General features: G+C 32.8%; 4 protein-coding genes and 1 pseudogene across 4 annotated transcripts; 2 read left to right on the top strand and 3 right to left on the bottom strand.

The window, feature by feature from the left end:
* The first annotated feature begins 2,572 nt into the window (after window positions 1–2,572).
* On the top strand, window positions 2,573–4,983 carry LOC112508520. Its single transcript, XM_025113161.1, has 2 exons — window positions 2,573–2,716; window positions 4,676–4,983. The coding sequence occupies exons 1-2, from the start codon at window positions 2,635–2,637 to the stop codon at window positions 4,837–4,839; spliced, it is 246 nt and encodes an 81-aa protein (XP_024968929.1). The 5' UTR covers window positions 2,573–2,634; the 3' UTR covers window positions 4,840–4,983.
* A 72-nt stretch (window positions 4,984–5,055) lies between these two features.
* LOC112508519 lies at window positions 5,056–6,991 on the bottom strand. The gene is made up of 2 exons (XM_025113160.1): window positions 6,740–6,991; window positions 5,056–6,590 (listed from the first exon to the last, which is right to left on the bottom strand). The coding sequence occupies exon 2, from the start codon at window positions 6,164–6,166 to the stop codon at window positions 5,255–5,257; it is 912 nt and encodes a 303-aa protein (XP_024968928.1). The 5' UTR covers window positions 6,167–6,590; window positions 6,740–6,991; the 3' UTR covers window positions 5,056–5,254.
* A 1,684-nt stretch (window positions 6,992–8,675) lies between these two features.
* LOC112509211 (fasciclin-like arabinogalactan protein 14) lies at window positions 8,676–9,722 on the bottom strand. The gene has a single exon (XM_025114066.1). It carries the CDS (start codon window positions 9,720–9,722, stop codon window positions 8,676–8,678), a length of 1,047 nt encoding a protein of 348 aa, XP_024969834.1.
* A 418-nt stretch (window positions 9,723–10,140) lies between these two features.
* LOC112510188 (mitogen-activated protein kinase kinase kinase 17-like) lies at window positions 10,141–11,586 on the bottom strand. Its single transcript, XM_025115515.1, has one exon. It carries the CDS (start codon window positions 11,437–11,439, stop codon window positions 10,234–10,236), a length of 1,206 nt encoding a protein of 401 aa, XP_024971283.1. The 5' UTR covers window positions 11,440–11,586; the 3' UTR covers window positions 10,141–10,233.
* A 6,585-nt stretch (window positions 11,587–18,171) lies between these two features.
* On the top strand, window positions 18,172–18,241 carry LOC112510653 (annotated as a pseudogene).

The raw sequence follows: 18,241 nt of genomic DNA, 5'->3' as shown, positions 1-18,241 counted from the left end.
ATATATATATATATAAGATATAATTTAACGTGACATGTTAAAACGTATTTTAGTTAATATAAAATTATGTATTTTAATGTGATAATGATGTAAAACAAAAATTGAAAAAACAAATGGCATATCATAAATTAAATAAATAACTATAAATGTAAATATTAAAAATATTTTTTCATAGTATATAATATATATAATAATATAATTAAGTCAAATAATATTCAATATTGGGCTTATTTCGAAGGTATTGACGTGACGATTATAAYGGTGTAACTTGTTAAAATTAAAACGTATTTTTTAAACATATTTTAATTGATATACAATTATGTATGTTAATTTGATCAGGGTATAAAATAAAATTTTTAAAAGGAAACGGTATAAAGTAAATTAATTAACTAATTATAAGGGTATAAAGTGTAAATTTAAATTTTTAAAATTAAAATCGTGTGAGTGTATGAGTAGGAAGATGGTGCGAGTGTGAGAAAGGATTGTGAGGAGGGGGACATATTGCAGGAGGGGTAGAAAGTGTTGCCAGGGGTGGGTGGCAATATCAACCCCCATCATATATTGTAACTAATATAAATTATTAGCTGTAATCGCTATATTATTTATATCTAATTCATATATAATGCAATGGATAATTATAATTATTTCTAAATCACATTTTTAACTCATATTTGTGAAATAACAAATATACATTTATTTGATATAACAAATCTCATTTATCACATCAAAATAATCAAATTATTTAATAAACACATTTTTAACCAACTTGTCGCATCATATAAGTCCTCGTATGATAACATAAGACAATCCCATTATTCCTCGCAACATACTGGTGCGAGGTTCACAATTTATTGCATCACATTAACACTATAAATCCAATCTTGTCTCATCATCAAGATGTGATAAACCAATTTGTCGCATCTTAAGGATGCGATAAAACATACTTCTCGCATCATTGGAATGCGATAACCACACTTCATCGCATCACATAGAGTTTGTCGCATCATATGGATGCGATAATTTTGAACGCTTGATCAAAACTCAGTTTTTATTAATTCGATGATTATGTCACATTTATCCTGGTATACATCCCTCATTGATATGTCACCCTTATCCAGTATACAACTCTCATTGATATATCACCCTTGTAACCCAAAATACACCTCTCATTGATATGTCACCCTTATTTCCACACTTGATGTAAACATAACAATACCCCCATAGTATTTGCCAAATTCTGACATCAAAACAATTTTAACAACAATTTCATATAAAGAACCATGCGGTTCTAAACCCAGTTTCCAAATAAAGAAAGTTTATACAAATTAAACTCACCTTAATCACAAAGAGATGGATGGCACTAATCTTCCATGTAGAAATCACATAATTAGTTGAGTTCTTTCCTCCGATTTTCTTTGAATGAGAAAAACTTTTTCACCAACTTTCCTTTTAAAATCACATATCAACCTAATGAGAGATAAATGAAATTATCTCATTATATTAAAAATAAGAGTAAGGCGGTGGTGGGATTGCCTTTTTATTATTATTATTATTATTATTATTTAAGCAACTAAACACATTTAATCCCTCAAATTACCCATATTTTCAAAAACAATCTCGAGCTTTATAACCAAATACCCGATTATCACATCGGTGATTTGTTTCTCTAGTCATCCAATCCATTATGAGTTAGTCGAATATGTGTAATATGCCCATTTGCATTCAGTTTAACTGAAATACTTACCGACATCTCTGTTATGGTTGCCACACACTTGGTTGGAACACCTCCCGTAAAAGCCTCATATCCCATCAATTGTTTCCTTGGCTAACATAGTTAGACTTTCATACACATCGGTTATTATAGTCTTAACTCTGAATGTTTTTCCTCCCCTTACCCGTGGTTCAGTCCAAATCTTTATACTTCCACCATCGCCCAATTGCCATCGATAACCGCAATTTGTCACTGCTAAGGAAACCCACATGTGTCTTCAAATGAAACTCGGGTTCAATCAAGTTTTGATTGCATAAAATCTCCTTTAGAGAAGTATTTAGCTTTGAAGATTCTTGATACTAAGGCATTCGGGTTGGTACGAAGCTTCTAACCTTGTTTAACAACATTGCTAAATTGAAGCCATGGAGGTCGAGAAAGCCCATTCGTCCTTGCTCTTTACTTTTCTTTATTATTCGTATATTATTTGTAACGGTTATACTAAATTGGATCAAATATGATGCGTTGGTGAAGTGAAGGGACTGAAAAGGTAAAGTGAAAGAAGTTGAAGGTTTTTCTGGTAACAATTAGGAAACAAATATCAGTAATAGTATCAGAATTGGAGGACCCACATGTAATTTTATACAAGTAATAAAGCAAAATCAGCGGCCACAAATTAATCACGTATCGTTAGATGTACGTTGTGCTATTTGGTTTGTACATAAACGGAAACTTTCCTTCTATAAAATCATTCTTTTCACCCATACTCTCCTCTCTCTCTATATATATACACACACACATATATATATATATATACACACATATATATATATATATATATGTATATATATATATAGACGACAGTGAGGGTGAGGATCATAAGGGTGTATAGGTTAAGGGTCGATTGAAGTCAGAAATCGCAGGTGATGAACTGGTGGCAGAATATGGTTCTTCCGATGAGACGAGTTTGGCTTGCTGTTGGTGCTCGTGTTAAATCCACTCATAACGGTCAGTCATTTCTTTTTTCCGTGTATAAACACAGTCACATGGTCTAATAAAATAAGAACTGTTTTGTTTGTGGTAATCGTATAATTTAATTTTAATCATAAATTAAAAGTTAAATTATGAAATTAATAACTTTGTTAATTTTAACTTAAAATATTAATTTAGAACATTTTAGGGATTTTATAAATATCATCTCTCATCTCTCCTCTTTCCTGTCTCCGACGTATTTTATTCGGCGAACCTTATTCCAATGAACCTTACGTGAACATAAGATACACACTATAATACCTATAAACGATGTTCACTATGATACTCAGATATACATACAAGATGCATGATGTGATATCCTTTGTAAAACAATGAAAATAACGAAAATATAAAACAAAGAAAATAAATTGGGGTGCACATGAAACATTTTGAACGTTATCACTATGATACACGTTAATTCAAAAATGTCTTTAAAATACGATCTATATTACGTAATTGATATTTGAGGTAACTAATTTTAATTAAATATTTATTTCTAAAAAAATTTAATTAAATATTTTGATTAATCGTCAAAAATAGAAATACCATATTACCTTTTTAGCTTATTTAAGAAATATTCTTAAATATCTCAAACAAATGCTTCAGAGTGGATCTCATGGTTATCATAAACTAATCAGTTTTCCCTTGAATGAACACTTACACCTACCTACACACACATATATATAAGTGGTTTCAGTTACAAACTTAACCATTAGTATAAACTATACAAATCAATTAATTGAGATATTTATATAAATAATGATTATTATAATTTGGATATTAATAAAAAATTATTATAATTCATTTATTATGATCAAATACTTATATTAAAAAACAATCGAGATATTTATTGAATCATATATTTATTTAACTCGATAAACAAATAAAATTCATTTTATTATTGTAACATGTTTTCAGAAAGGAAAAATATTATTATATGATTATAATGTTCTCCCTTCTAAAATATCTCAAAACAAGATGCCCGTCAAGGATTCCACTCATGTAACCACACTTCTAACATCCAAATTCAATTACGGAACTATGACTATAGCTGTATTTTTCGTTAAGTCTTATATAAATGTATATATTCGTTTGGATGGATTAGTTTATTTATATAGATTGGAAAGATTTTTGTTTTGGATGATTTTTTAATAGATAAAATGATCATGTTCTTTAATTAGGAGGAGCATGTTTAGAAGATACTTGGTAAAACTTATTGAATAAGTCACTTTCTATATCATTAAGCCACTATCAAATAGTTGATCGAATAAGTTGTGAGTTCTATTAAGCTCATTAAGCTGCTAACAAACATAATCTAAATGACCTTCTTGAAGGTCATTTTCTTTTAATTCATGACATTCTGACATGTTTAAAAATATCATTGCTTACTCGAAGAATACCCGCTTTTATACAGAAGAATTCCTATAAATCTGTTAAAAAAATCATGGATTTAAAAAACAATTGGCTAAGAGGCCGTTTACAAAATGCTTACCCAGTAAGTACTTATCGGGCAATTTTCCTTACCGGATGAACATGATAAGGGGCAAGAATCTTACCCGGTAAGAGCGATGATAAGAATGAAGAGTCTTACCAAGTAAGTGAACGCGACGACTCTTACCCGGGTAAGCGTTTACCAGGTAAATTGTTGCATAAAATATGTTTTGATGTACCACAATCTTACCCAATAAAATATATTATAGTGTTAACTCTTAACGATAAGCGCTTATCGGGTAAGTATTTAGATAAACGGCCCCTAAATACCCCCTTCAGTCAGCGATCTAATGGGATTTATGCTTTTTTGGGTTTCTGGAGGTTCATCAATCGCAAACTTGATACATCTGTAGTTCATTTATATTATCAAAGTGCAAAAAGTTCAAAACTAAAAGAGATGTCTTTAACAGACTACTTACAAAGATTTATGTTTGTTTCTCGCAGGTGGTGGGCTATTGAAGCTACATGACGATATACAGACATGTGGGTACGAGGATATCCAAGTCATGTGGGAGATTCTTAGAAGAACGGAATCGGGGGCGACGTCGAACCCTGCAAAGCGCAAGCCGAAACCATTTTGGAAGATCTTGGTGGCTACCGAATGCTGATCCACATTCCATTCCATCAACTAATTAATCAACATAACAAGCCAACTTTCTCCGTTCTGCTGTGACTTTAGCATCACCTCTTATCAATCAGAAGTGAAATAAGACTTAAAAGATCAGCACCTCTCTAAAACCAAACAGCACCTAAGTTAAGCTGCAGACATGCAATTTCAACTTTTCACTAAAGCATTCAGCTGCACAATTCACAGAACCATCTTTGCAAAACTGTTCTATATAAACTCATCGACTCGATTACAAAGAAAACAGAAGAATATTGAGAAATACATGCTAATCATACAACAAAGCAACCAAAGATGAGGATTCGTCTTCAATTCCGTTATGTTGAAACCAAACCAAACGAACCCAGTATTTGTTGCTGACAAATGTGGTGTTCGTTACAATGGACAACTTTTTATTCCTAAAAAGCATGTGTACATATCTTCTCAAGTAGTATGGGCCAATGTTCCCCGAGCTGCCGAGGGTCGAGTTCCATGGCAACCGTAAAATCTACCAAAGATATTGGGCGGTTGCCTTCTTTTTCTTGCATCGTCTCCGAAGACCAATTTCTAGTTTCTAATTGATAGTGATGACGAGGTCTAAGACCGTTGCAGGGCCTCAAATGAGCGTGGGGCTCGATGGAAATATTCTTCCTTGCCCCGCTAAGTTCAGCAAAAGATCGTATCAACCCCTTCAAATAAGCATCCAATCCGTTGTTAAGCACACTGGCACAATCAATCGACACTCCTTCAAGGCCTTGTGTTGCTGCAAGCTGCTCCATACGGCCCCTCAATCCATTGATATCCAAAATACCAAGAAATTTACTATTACGTCCCAAAGATGATGCCTTGCGGACCAGATGTGGAATCCCGAGTGGAGCGTGTAGTGAAGTCCTGGCGAACACCTCTTTCCCGCTGTTTCTACCTAAAGATTCAGTCGAATACTTGGTATTTACAGCAACCTTTTGGGAAGAAGGTGGAAGGGGAGTTGAAGCCTGAGTTACAACTGGAACGTATCCATTTTCGTGGTAAACTTCATCGGAGAACTTGTTATTTCCAACTGTTGTTGAATGATCATCGTGTCTTAATGGTTGGACTTTTCTAATACAGACGTTCTTTAGAATTGAACGAATTAACTGATTATGCAACGAGATGTTTTCTCTGCCAAGAGTTCTTAAACAGAGCTTATTGAACTCAATCTTATTCAGCTTTAAACTCAAAAACCTTTTTAAGTAATCGAAATACTGGTTCGATCTCTCTGATCCAAGCTTTCTGGTTAACTGATCTTTCAGTTCAGCAAGATTGATCCATGAATGCTTCTGTGGTGGTTGCATTTCTTAACACAAAACATTCCTAAAACACCCACAACATTATCAACTTCTTTCTTAACTAAAAAACATCAAACCCCTAAATCATCCAACAAAATTAGGGTTTTGATCCATCTACAAAAACCCATCTTCCAGAATGAAATCCGATCATTCAACAGCAATCCACATGACGAAACCCCTAATTAGGTTTTCAGTACGGATCAAGAAATCAAATCACATGTTAAACTTCCAACTAACTCTCCCTCCAAAACCAAATTCCCAAATTATTCAAATTCTAATCTACAAATACACAAACCCTAATCCCAAATCACATCTAAACCATATAAAAACCCTTAATTTTTGAAAAGTATCTCCCTCCAACTCCAACTGAATTCGCAAATCATCAGTAATTAGACTAAACATGCTCCCATTTCAAATACCCGAAACATAACTTCAAAAAACCTAAGAACTGAATCAAAAAATTGAACTTTGACAACTTCAGTTCTTTTGATGCAGAATTCGTAATCAAAAAGACGAAGGACTGAAGAGATTCATGTTTCAAATCAACTTTAACAATAAACATAAATTCCTAAGTCTGACCTTATTGCAGCACTCCCGAAATTGAAATCCTGTTTACCAAAGTGTTTAATTTCACAGTCATCGTCAATCTCTTTGTTCGTAGGATCCCAAGCTAATAACAACAACAATAGCTTTCATTTGTTGTTTCAAAATGTCAGTTTATCCTCTCTGGAAATTGCTGCGCTGCATTAATGTTCTTCGCCTGAATTTTCTATCTGCATCTCTTTGATTCAGAGCCGAAAGGAGCCATCTCTCTCTCTCTCTCCATGATCGCTCTCCTCCTATTCACACTCTATCTTCTCTTTCTCTCTCTACTTACGTTTTTCAGTCTGTGTACCAAGATTAATGTGTGTTACAAATAGCCCCTTCGTTTTTAAAATTATGCAAAATACCCCCCCCAATTGTTTGATACATATTGTAGGAGATTCTCATATATGGTCCATTTCAATCGTTTCACGTCCTGAGCCGTTTTACCAAACTCTTAACGGGTAAACGTTTATTGGGTACCATCTTACCAGAAGAGCATGACAAACCCCGAGAATTTTACCTGACAAAAGACATAGCGAATACCGAGAATCTTATCTGGTAAGTGAAAAAGAAAGACCCTTACGGTCTTACCCAATAAACGCTTATTGGGTAAAAGGCGTATACTAACAATCTATTTTGATGGCTGAGAATATTATCCGATAAAATAAATGTGGTAGCGACTTTTACGGGTGAACGCTTATCAACTAATCTTAGTTACAAGTGTATTGATGATAACATAAGTTTGGTGATGTAACTTCGCATTAACCAATCTCCAACTAATGAAATCGAACTTTATATTTGAATAGAACAGTTCATAAAACATTTTCTTTTATCGTATTAATCATTACGATCCATATACATTAATCTACACGATCTCAATCATGTTGGAGGGCCCTCACAATATCGGCTCATTGACCGGAATAGAAGGCGAAGACTATCAAGAAGCCCTTTCTACCTTATCGAGACATGAATGGGACTCTCATCTTTCCAACTGGGGAATTTCATGGTCGATCCACGTCCTATCGTAGTGCCCGGAGAATCAGGCTTGTGGGCCAAGCCCACTCAAAGTGAAGCGATTTATCCCGAGCAAGAACCTGCCCAACATTAGACCTGTACATTTTTTAAGTAGAATTCGGCATTGCTTAAAGAGTTTCATTGTCGAATTGATCTCGGAATTGGATCCCAATAGTAGCTACTGCCCAAAGGTGCTTTATGAAAGCCGGTCCACAGTAGTGAAAGTACGATTGATTCCCTCCCTCCTATCTTCTTGACTTCTTCTCATAAGGGCGGGCAAAGTCTCAAAAGGCATGGATCTGTTTCGAGAAAGGGTGGACAAAGACTCAAGTAGGAAACAAGTACTCAACTCATATTTTAGTTTCAAAACAGAAACTCTCGAAAGTAAAGAAATCTAACGTCAGACTCATTATGTTTTATCATCACAATAATCCCTAATGACCGATAAAGAGAATGAAAAGTGTGCGATAAAAGCATCAATTTTATGTGTTAGTAGTGATGGCTAGAAAGCTAGTCAATGAAACTTACCAAATACAGGGACTGAAATATATAATTATCATAAAATAAGGGTGGTTTGTGTAACATACGAAATTTAGGTTCATATAAAATCGAACTCTATAACTGTTAACTATATGTAGTACCACCCACATATATAGTAAGTGAGGGAATGCTATATGCATCTATTTTATATTAGAATTATGCATTGATAATGGAAAAAAGATAGATTTATTTATAAAAAAATTAGTAGATACAGATATATTTAAGTATATAAGGGTGCATTTAACTTATAAGCTTAAAGTTCTGGGTTATCAATAACTTTTACCATAATTTTAATTTCATTTAAGAGTTATTAGGTCAGTTTACTACTTTGTGTTTAGACGTTACAGAAGAAGACCATAAAGGAAAGATATTTTTATTATGCATTGACAATGAAATGGATGGACGATAGTATTACATGAGTTGTAACAACACAAAGGACAATCCTAAGGTTGGAACCGCTGCTGCCAACCGTCTTGCCCCCATCATCCGATGTGTGCCCCCGGTCATCGGAGGTTTTAGATCCACCACTGTCTGAAGGCGTAGGTGGTAGTCGGGCGAGTGGCGCTGGTGGTGATCCTGTTGGTGTATCTATACGCTTGGGGGGTGATTCTCTAGATGCCCCCGGTGCATTTGCTAGAGATTCTGAGGCTGCCGCCGTCGGTGCACCTGCCAGTGATGATTCTCCGGGTGCATTTGCAGAAGGTGATGGAGATCCTTCATGAGATGCCAGTGGCTTAGGAGCCATTGATGGGACCGCTTTTGGAGTGCTAGCCCATGGTGGAACCATTTTCGGGCTATTGGAAGGCCCAGGGGCGGGGACCAGGGGCATTTTTGGGCTACGTGCAGCAGAGTGGGGGGCAGGTGGTTCCACCGGAGAAGTCGAATTTGAATCCGAAACTAAAACCCCACAATCCATCCCCATAGGGACGATGACGGTGCTAATAGAAACTACCGAAATGTGACAAGGCTCAACCGCAACCGACTTGAGCAAAATAGCCCCCCAGGTTTGAGTAGCCGAGCGAATGACCACATTTCCGGTTTTCAAAACCGTAGCTTTCAAGAAACCCTGTTGCTCAACAGCTCGACCAGTGATCTGGAACAACGTCGTCATTTGAACAGTTCCGTTTGGCAAATTACGAAGCTTTTCGACATCATAATAACCAAGAACAACATGAACCCTCAAGAGGTTTTTAAGCACATCATGCGGTTTTCCAGATAAAGACGAAACAACATCGTTAGGAACAGCAAAAACTGTAATAATTCGGCGCGAATTGATCTCTGCAGTAAGTTGGGTTTGAGAGATATAGTGATTGAAGGTACTGAAAGATGGGTGTTGGCTGAGGATAGTTGTGATATTAAAGGCATCAGAACAACTAATGACGAAAAGATGGGTGTATAGTAACAGATAGACCTTGAAATGCATCAGAGTGACAGCAATGCCGACGATCGTTTCTTGTGGATGGTCGATGATGATGATGTGTGGTTAATACATATACACATACAAAAGTCAAAGATTAAGACGGTTTCAAGATCAGAAAAGAGAGATTCTTGTGCCATTTTTGGAGGACATTTGTTCATCATTCGATTAACCATTTAACGTCAATATCGCTATAAAACCGATTCTGCATTAAAGAAAGTATGACGAAAACATAACAATGAACGTAAACTTAATTATTGATCTTTCCAGCTAAACCAGCTAAACCGAATATGGGATTGGAATGGAATCCAATTCCAAATCCAAATCCAAATCCCACCAAATAATTGATTAAATTCCAATAAGGATGTCATCTACAAGAATGTATCTATGTATCAAAGTCCTATATATATATTATATATATATATATATATTTATTGTATTTACCATAATATGACTATAAACATGTATAAAGAATGATAACTACTCTACTAAATGTGGATTCTCACCATCAATCTTGCTAAACTCCCTTGGAAATGGTTAATGTTACTGGATATTGTTGTAACACATTGAATCTTGCATCTGTGCTTTCTTGATTCTCCATGGAATCCACATCTCCTTCTGACCATGAATAGCATGACCCATCTGAATATGAAGACAACCACATCTCATCATCATCATCATCATCATCATCTGAGAACACTGGTGATGAGGTGATGGTGTTTATGTCCAAAACTTCTTGGTGTGAATCTTTAACCTCACTGGCATCATCTTCAACTAACCCTTTTAAGAAAGGATGATCTAATAGCATATTAGCAGTTAATCTACACATAATCTTTTTAGACAAACAACCCTTCAAGAAACTCCTGCCCTCTGTTGATATATTGCTAGAAATACACGGTGATTCGTCTTCTTCGCCAATTCGACTTAAAATCTCGTCCATGCACAAATCTTGTTCCGAAAACCAAAGAGGTTTTCCGGTCAACATCTCTGACACGATACACCCGACTGCCCAAATATCAGCAGGAGGCTCTTGAACACCATAATTTACAGCTTCTGGGGATAAATACATAGGGGTACCTCTCCAATTAAGACCCAACTTGTTCTTCTTCTGATTTGCCCTTTTCGCCAATCCGAAATCCCCAATTTTGGCATTAAAACAACCATCTCTAGAATTAGACACAAGCAATACATTATCTGGTTTCAGATCGCAATGAACATACCCTTGCTTGTGAATGTGACGTAACCCTCGAAGGATGGACCTAGCGTAGCATCTGACATCGAGTTCTGGCAACCCTTTACCGGAGGATTTCTTGATCAGATCAGCTAGGGTTCCACCAGAGCCATACTCCAACAACAAGTTGTAAACCATCTGACCATTCTCTCCATTGGTAATCTCTTCACCAAAACACTTGATCACATTACAACACCCACGGATATTATCCATAACCTCTTTCTCCTTTTGAATTGAACCAGAAACAGAGACTTCTGCCGATTTCACGGCCATAATCGGCGGGTAAGAGTTGTATTTGGATTTGGGGTTCTTCAAATTGCCAAGAAAAACACAACCGAAACTTCCTTTACCGATTATTGCACCTCTGAACCAAGAAACTCCATCGCCATAACCAACCTTCACATCTTCTTGCTTGCTTCTCTTCTGATTGTCTTCATAAATGGTGTCTCCAACAAGCAAGCTTCTTTTCTTGGTCTTCGCTTCCATATTCATTTGAAATTGGTGGGTAAAACTTAGGGTTTTTGTGAATGAAAACCAAGAAATTGGTGCAACATGAATGGTATTGGTTTCTTGAGCTTAAAGAAATGAAATTGAAGCAATCGTGAAAGTAGGGTTAGGGTTTAGAAGGGAGAATGGGTTTGCTGATGATTGAAGTGCATAACATGTATGGTATGGAAGTTGGAATATTTATTTAACGAAATAACGGTCAGTTGCGTTTATAAAGAAAGCAGGAGTGGCGATGTATATTTGACGGCGCAATTCGCTTTCTTTACTTGTACGGTCACGTTTTCTCCTTCCCTTGTACCCAAGAGATTCTGGATTTTAAGAAAAATAAATGCCACTTTTTATAAATATTTTTTTTTTTTAAAAAATACTCGCACAATGTAACAATATACATGTTTATTTTAATGTTTTATTTTATTTTGTCTCTGTTAATATATAATACGATTTATATGGTTTTGATAAAGATAATGTTTTACTTTTGAATAAAAATGAATTTGAATATATCATAAAAATTTGAAAATATATCGATATTAATATCAAATTAATTATTTAAAAACTCTCGTTTTTTTGTATAATTTCTTTAATTCATTTTCTATTATAATTAAAAGTAGGTCTAATAACGAAGTAATTTATTTTTGACTTAACAATATAATTTTAGAAAAAATGATTCTATTATAAATCAATGATTATCTTAATTATATTTTAAACTTTTTATATTTAAAATGAGATATTTATCCTATATCTTATTATGTTTATCTGCGATTAGTTATACGAATTTAAAAATATAGCTTTAATAAGTTGTATTTACACATAATTTACTTGTAATTATAAATTTTAAGTAATAAATATCAATAATATAGTACATATAACCACTTTTTATAAATATAGTATAGAAAACTACTTTTTTATAAATATTTTCTTTTTTCTAATAAAATATTATGTTTTAATAATTCTTTTTAATAATTTCGCCATAATATATCTGATCCATGCATAATATCATGAAAAATATATACAAATTTTTGGAAACGTTGGTTTCTTTTACATATATTTTCTGATATAAACATATAGATGTATGATTTTGGAAAAATTACGTCAAAAAAAAAATCAACTTTCTTCTAATTTTTAATTTGGGAACCATCTTAAAAAAAAGATGTCAATTTAAGGTCTGAACTAAACTTTACATATATTTAAAGGTCATGTTAAACTTCTTCAGTAAGTAAACGGTTACTTTTATACGAAGTAACATAATTATTAAATTTGGGTAAAAAGTTGATTACTGACAACCCTACAGTAACAGAATTATTAATTATAAAGATAATAAATCGATAGTCACATCATCAATTAAAAAACAAATAAAAAAAAGTAATATGAAACCAAAACGTCCACTCTGTTCTCTTCTCCCCTCCATTCCTATTGCTTCTCCTCTCTAACTGACGTCCTTTCACTGTCATCGTGACACCGTTGCTTTCTCAAAGTTGGTTCATTTTTACATACACAGTGAAGAAGCCAACGATATTTAGTTATAGAGACAATCTCCCACGTTGATTGGTGGAGCCACCAGATATTTACTTGTCGAAGAGGTAAAGTTTTGTCAAAGTAGTTGCAGTCTTGTAGCTTCATTTTGGAGTTTGAAAAGTGTCGAAGTTGTGGAGGTTATCTGAGTACTTAGATGTTTAAAACTTTACATCTTAAGTACCAAGATGAAAGTCTTGAAAGTACATTACCCATAATATAAATCAAGTTAAAGTACATTACCCTCTTTAACTTCTGTTCATCAAAGTTTTACAATCTCCTGTTGTTCCTCAGTAACTCAGTGGTAGAACGGTCGGCTGTTAACCGATTGGTAGTAGGTTCGAATCTATTTTGCCATTGCAACAAAAAATAAATTCCTTCTCGATATGAACCGTTTGATTACACATGGGACGATTACAATTGACATAACGCGTAAAAAGGAGTGGTGATCAGTTTTAAACATACATTTGAATTCCTTTGAGAAATTCAGGGGACGGTTACATCGCATGGTGGCTGGACAACCGTGATATTGTAGAGGCCTTGAGTAAAAAAAAAACGTGCGTTATAAATAATTTTGTTTTGTCTGAATAATTATGAAACAAATATAAAATAAATTGCAATTTGCTAACCGACATTGACATCGCTAAATCCATATATTTTTATAAGAGTGAATTACACCGATGACTTATGTGGTCTATTCAAATTTCGAATTTGGTTCTTAAAACAAACCATCTACGTTGGTGGTCCCTAACACTTTATTTTCATAACACTTATGGTCCCCCCCACTTAACGGCGTTAATTGGCATCTTTATGAAGGACCAATCGGTTTTTGAACAAACTATAGGACCAAAAGTTAAATCTGATACACGTTTTTTTTATTTTTTATTAAAAAATATTTTATTATTAAAATCACAAATTAAAATTGTTAAAATAAAATACATACTAATAAAAATCTTTATATTCGTTTAAAACATATTAAATTCACAAAAAAGATAGCGTTGAAAATTAAGTTCGGTTAACATGAGATCATTAATATAGTGTCAAATTGCAAATAATTAAAATAACAACAAAATAAAAATTATAAATTAAGATTAAAAAACATCGATTATTCAAACAGTTAATAAAAACCATCACTATAACAAATAAATATAAATATTTTTTTTAATATGTATTTTATTTTAAGATTTTTGGTTTGTGATAGTAATATAAAATAGGGCAAAATGCAAAAAAATAACAATCTACTTTTATAAATTTCTTTATTATAACATTGTACTTCCAATTTTTCTTATTAAAGCAATGTACTTTCAAACTATTTTGATTAGGACACTGTACTTTGAAAAATTTATCCATTGTAGCACTGGGTAACCTTTTGATATAAATTTACCCATCATACCAAGTTTTTATGCCACCTTATTGTCCACGTAGGCTGTCCGCATGTACTATAGTGTTGTGACTTTGTTACTATATCATTGTACTTTCAAAATTATTTTATTATATATCTACTACTTCTTCTTTTACATTGTATTTTTAATTTTAATATTTAGATATTTTACATGTTATTTAATAAATATATTAAATGAATTAAAAAAAATTTAAATTATTTATTAATATACCATTATCAATAAAACTAGTAGAACACAACTTATCTCACTAATATTTTTAAAAAAAATATGTGTTTACTGAAAATAGGAAAATAAGAATTGTTCATATTTTACCAAAAAATATTATCTTTTAAAGAATATATTATATTTGTTCAAAAAGTTTTGTTTGATGTATAAATATATTAAATTAATTAGATTTTTTTGAATTATTTATTAATATAACAATATTAAAAAATTATATATCACAATTTATTTCGTTAACATTTTAAAGAGAACTTTAAAATATATTTATTTATTTGAGCAACATAAAATAAGAAGTGTTATTTTTTTTACAAATAAAATATATCTCGAAAATAATGTAGCATATTTATTTAAGAAATATTTTACTCTATAATATTTAATTTGTATGTAACTTAATAAGAAAAAATCAAAAATAAAATAAAATAAATGTTTTTCTAGATCATAGCAATGAAAAATAAAAATCACTAATATGAATTAGAATTAAGTTTTTATTTTTATTTTAGTTGGGTCATCAAAATGATGTCATCCACATCATCTCATTAAAGCCACACAAGCAAAAAAAGTCAAGGGGTTAACCGGTTTAAAAGATAACAGGTTCCCATTTCTATTATGAGTAGATTTTTTAAAGTACGATGCCTTAATAAAAAATAATTTGAAAGTACATTGCTGTAACAAAAAAAAATAGAATGTTATGATAAGAAAATTTATGAAAGCAAGTTGTTATTTCATGCATTTAACTCTATAAAATATTTTCTAATAAAAACTAAAAAACTGTGAATCATATTAAATTTTAGAGTAGTTTAACTTTTGGTCCTTATAGTTTGTTTAAAGACCAATTAGTCATTCATAACGGTTGCTAACTAACATCGTTAAGTGAAGAAACCCCAAATGTTATAAAAATGAAAAATTAAAGACCACCAATATAGATGGTTTGTTTTAAAAAATAAATCCAAAAATCGAGCAAATCACGATAACCACTAACGTATAATTCACTCTTTTTGTTAACCATAAAAATAATAGTTATAATTAATGTGTTTATAAATAAAATGATTATTAATAAATTAAGAATGAACTTATTGGAACAAATGAAAATGAAAATTGTTCAATCTAAGCTGGTTGCTTGTAAGTCACATTCAACCGGTGACGGTTTTTAGCCAAACATTCGCATTTATTCCTTTGTTATGTATGACCAAGTATTAGCCAAACAAGTTACTTTCGAAGCAACAATTATTCCGTCATCGTTTGTCCGAAGGTGGCTTCGTTAGGAACATCTCTCTGTTTTAAAAAGAGATTGTAGCTTGTCTAACGACTGGAAATACGATGTCAAACTTCCATCTATTACATCACCATCACTTAGGAGCCCGTTTGGTTCATAAGGGGAATGAAAATGAAAATTTGGGTTTACGAGTAAATGAACCTATTATTTATACTATCTTATTAAGCAAATTTAATAAAAGTCTTAGGGGCTGTTTATCAAATTTTCTATTAAGTCCTGTATGGATAAATTTGTCTGTCTGGATAAATTTAGCTGTCTGGATAAATTTGGGTTGCTGTTTACTTTTCTATCTGAATCAACAGTCTGAATAACAAAAATGACCAATTTACCCCTGAGTATTAACTATGGGCTGTTTAGTATATTGTTGTTCATTTTTTAAGCCAAATAATATTTCTGAAAAATAAAATATTTAAATAACAAAAACCCAACCCAAAAGAGCTGCCACCACCAACTTCTCCATCTTCCTCGCGCCTGCAACCTCCACCAACCCCCTCTTCACACCYTTAAAAACCCAACTCTTCCCAACVATGAAATCCTCCCCCACCCCTAGAAAACAACGACGCTCCACTCTCCAATGAACCACAAGTCCCTCTGCCGGCCTCCCGTTCGTCTTCCCCAACTCCTTCACCACCCAGCAACTGCTGCCTTCTGTGCCTCATCTTCATCTTCGTCGCTCAATGGCGGTGTTCCAGATCTTTTTCGATGGCGATGGTGCTTCCAGGTTCCAAATCTGGRTTTTTGATGCATGAAATGGGTTTGAAAACCTTCGATTTAACTCTTTGATGTATGAAATCTTTTTGTTATTCAAAGTTTTTGATTCAAGATTTGGGGTTTTGATTCAGAAGCAATAAACAAGCTTTTGAGAAGGAGCGACTATTGGAGGAGAAAAGAGAGGCGTGTGTTTTGTTGAAGGGTAGGCAGGTCTTTTTGTTGGCTTAATGTGGACAAGGGCTGGTATCCTGCTGTGCGAATAAGCCCATGTCTGGGCGAATAAGCCCGAAGTAAACAGCCTAAAATGGCTGTGCGAATAAGCCCATTTATCGGGTAAGCTCATTAAGCCACAAGTAAACAGACCCTTAAAGTCTTAAAATACTAAATGACCAAAATACCCTTTATACTCACTTTTTCACCCCCTCCTCTCCCCACTTACACTCACCCTTTCACATACACTCACCCTCTCACCGATTTTTTTTAAACTTTAATTTTAAATTTACACTTTATACTCTTATAATTAATTAATTAATTTACTTTACGTCATTTACTTTTAAATGTTTCATTTTAAACCTTTATCAAATTAACATACATAATCATATATCAATTAAAACATGTTTTAAAAAGTACATTTTTATTTTAACAAGTTACATCATTATAATCGTCCCGTTAATACCTTCGAAATAAGTCCAATATTGAATAGTTTTGACTTAATTATATTATTATATATTATATATACTGTGAAAAAATATTTTTAGTATTTACGATTTATACTTTTATAGTTATTTATTTATATATATACTATATATTTTGGGGTTAGGCTGTCCAAATTGCACTGTATAATATGTTTTGAATTAATATGTTATAGGGTTTTTTTTTTGAAATATATATATATACATGTATTAATTCAACCTTCATCTGAGTTTCTGGACAAGAAAGAGAGTAAGCAGTTGAAATTTCATTTTAAAACCCATCTTTTTTTGTCTTTTCTTGGCTTATGATCTGTTAAATTTGTAGTTTTTTTATTGGTTTTGAGTGTTTATCTTAAAACTCAAGTTTCTTGTTTCTTTGTTCTTGGTGTAAATCGAATACATTTGTGGAGTCGTTTAAATATGTTGGATTTTAAATATATTAGATTTTAATCTGTCATACAATTTTTTTCATCTATAGTCTGTAATTGGAACYATAACTCTTATTTATTCAAATTGTATTAATATGTAAAGACCAAGTGTAACATATATCATCGTTAAATCTTATCTTATAAAACCAGTAGAACTTCAAAATTGTTAAAATTCATGGTTCCCGTCGCATTACGCAAATACACAACTAGTATCATATAAAACCAAACAGTAATTTGAAGGAAAAAGATTTTGGTTAAGAAAAATCAGCTCTAAAATAATTTGAAGAAAGCGGCTTTTATTAACTTGAAATCGTTCAATCCAGCAAGACACGCACAAAGGGTATTCAAGTCAAACTTGGTAAAACTTTCTGTAACAATTCTTCACATAAGTTCCTTGAGATGCGTCCCACATTGCCTGATTGATAGAAAAATAGAGACCTCATGGACTATAAAAACCAAGTCCCAATTAAAGAAAAAGCATACCTTTCTCGGCCTTTTGGCTAAGATCAAGTGTAGTATCTGTTCTTATCAGTTTAATATCTGATATGT

This window comes from Cynara cardunculus, assembly GCF_001531365.2.
Source record: "Cynara cardunculus var. scolymus isolate 2C chromosome LG 3, CcrdV1, whole genome shotgun sequence".
NCBI classification, from domain to species: domain Eukaryota; kingdom Viridiplantae; phylum Streptophyta; class Magnoliopsida; order Asterales; family Asteraceae; genus Cynara; species Cynara cardunculus.
Note: the sequence above shows the minus strand (reverse complement) of the source record. Positions and strands in the feature narration are given on the sequence as shown.

Coding starts and splice junctions, on each gene's coding strand:
- LOC112508520 (XM_025113161.1), top strand. CDS start 2,635: ATGAACTGGTGGCAGAATATGGTTCTTCCGATGAGACGAGTTTGGCTT. Junction 2,717..4,675: donor TGTTAAATCCACTCATAACG/GTCAGTCATTTC, acceptor TGTTTCTCGCAG/GTGGTGGGCTATTGAAGCTA.
- LOC112508519 (XM_025113160.1), bottom strand. CDS start 6,166: ATGCAACCACCACAGAAGCATTCATGGATCAATCTTGCTGAACTGAAA.
- LOC112509211 (XM_025114066.1), bottom strand. CDS start 9,722: ATGCATTTCAAGGTCTATCTGTTACTATACACCCATCTTTTCGTCATT.
- LOC112510188 (XM_025115515.1), bottom strand. CDS start 11,439: ATGAATATGGAAGCGAAGACCAAGAAAAGAAGCTTGCTTGTTGGAGAC.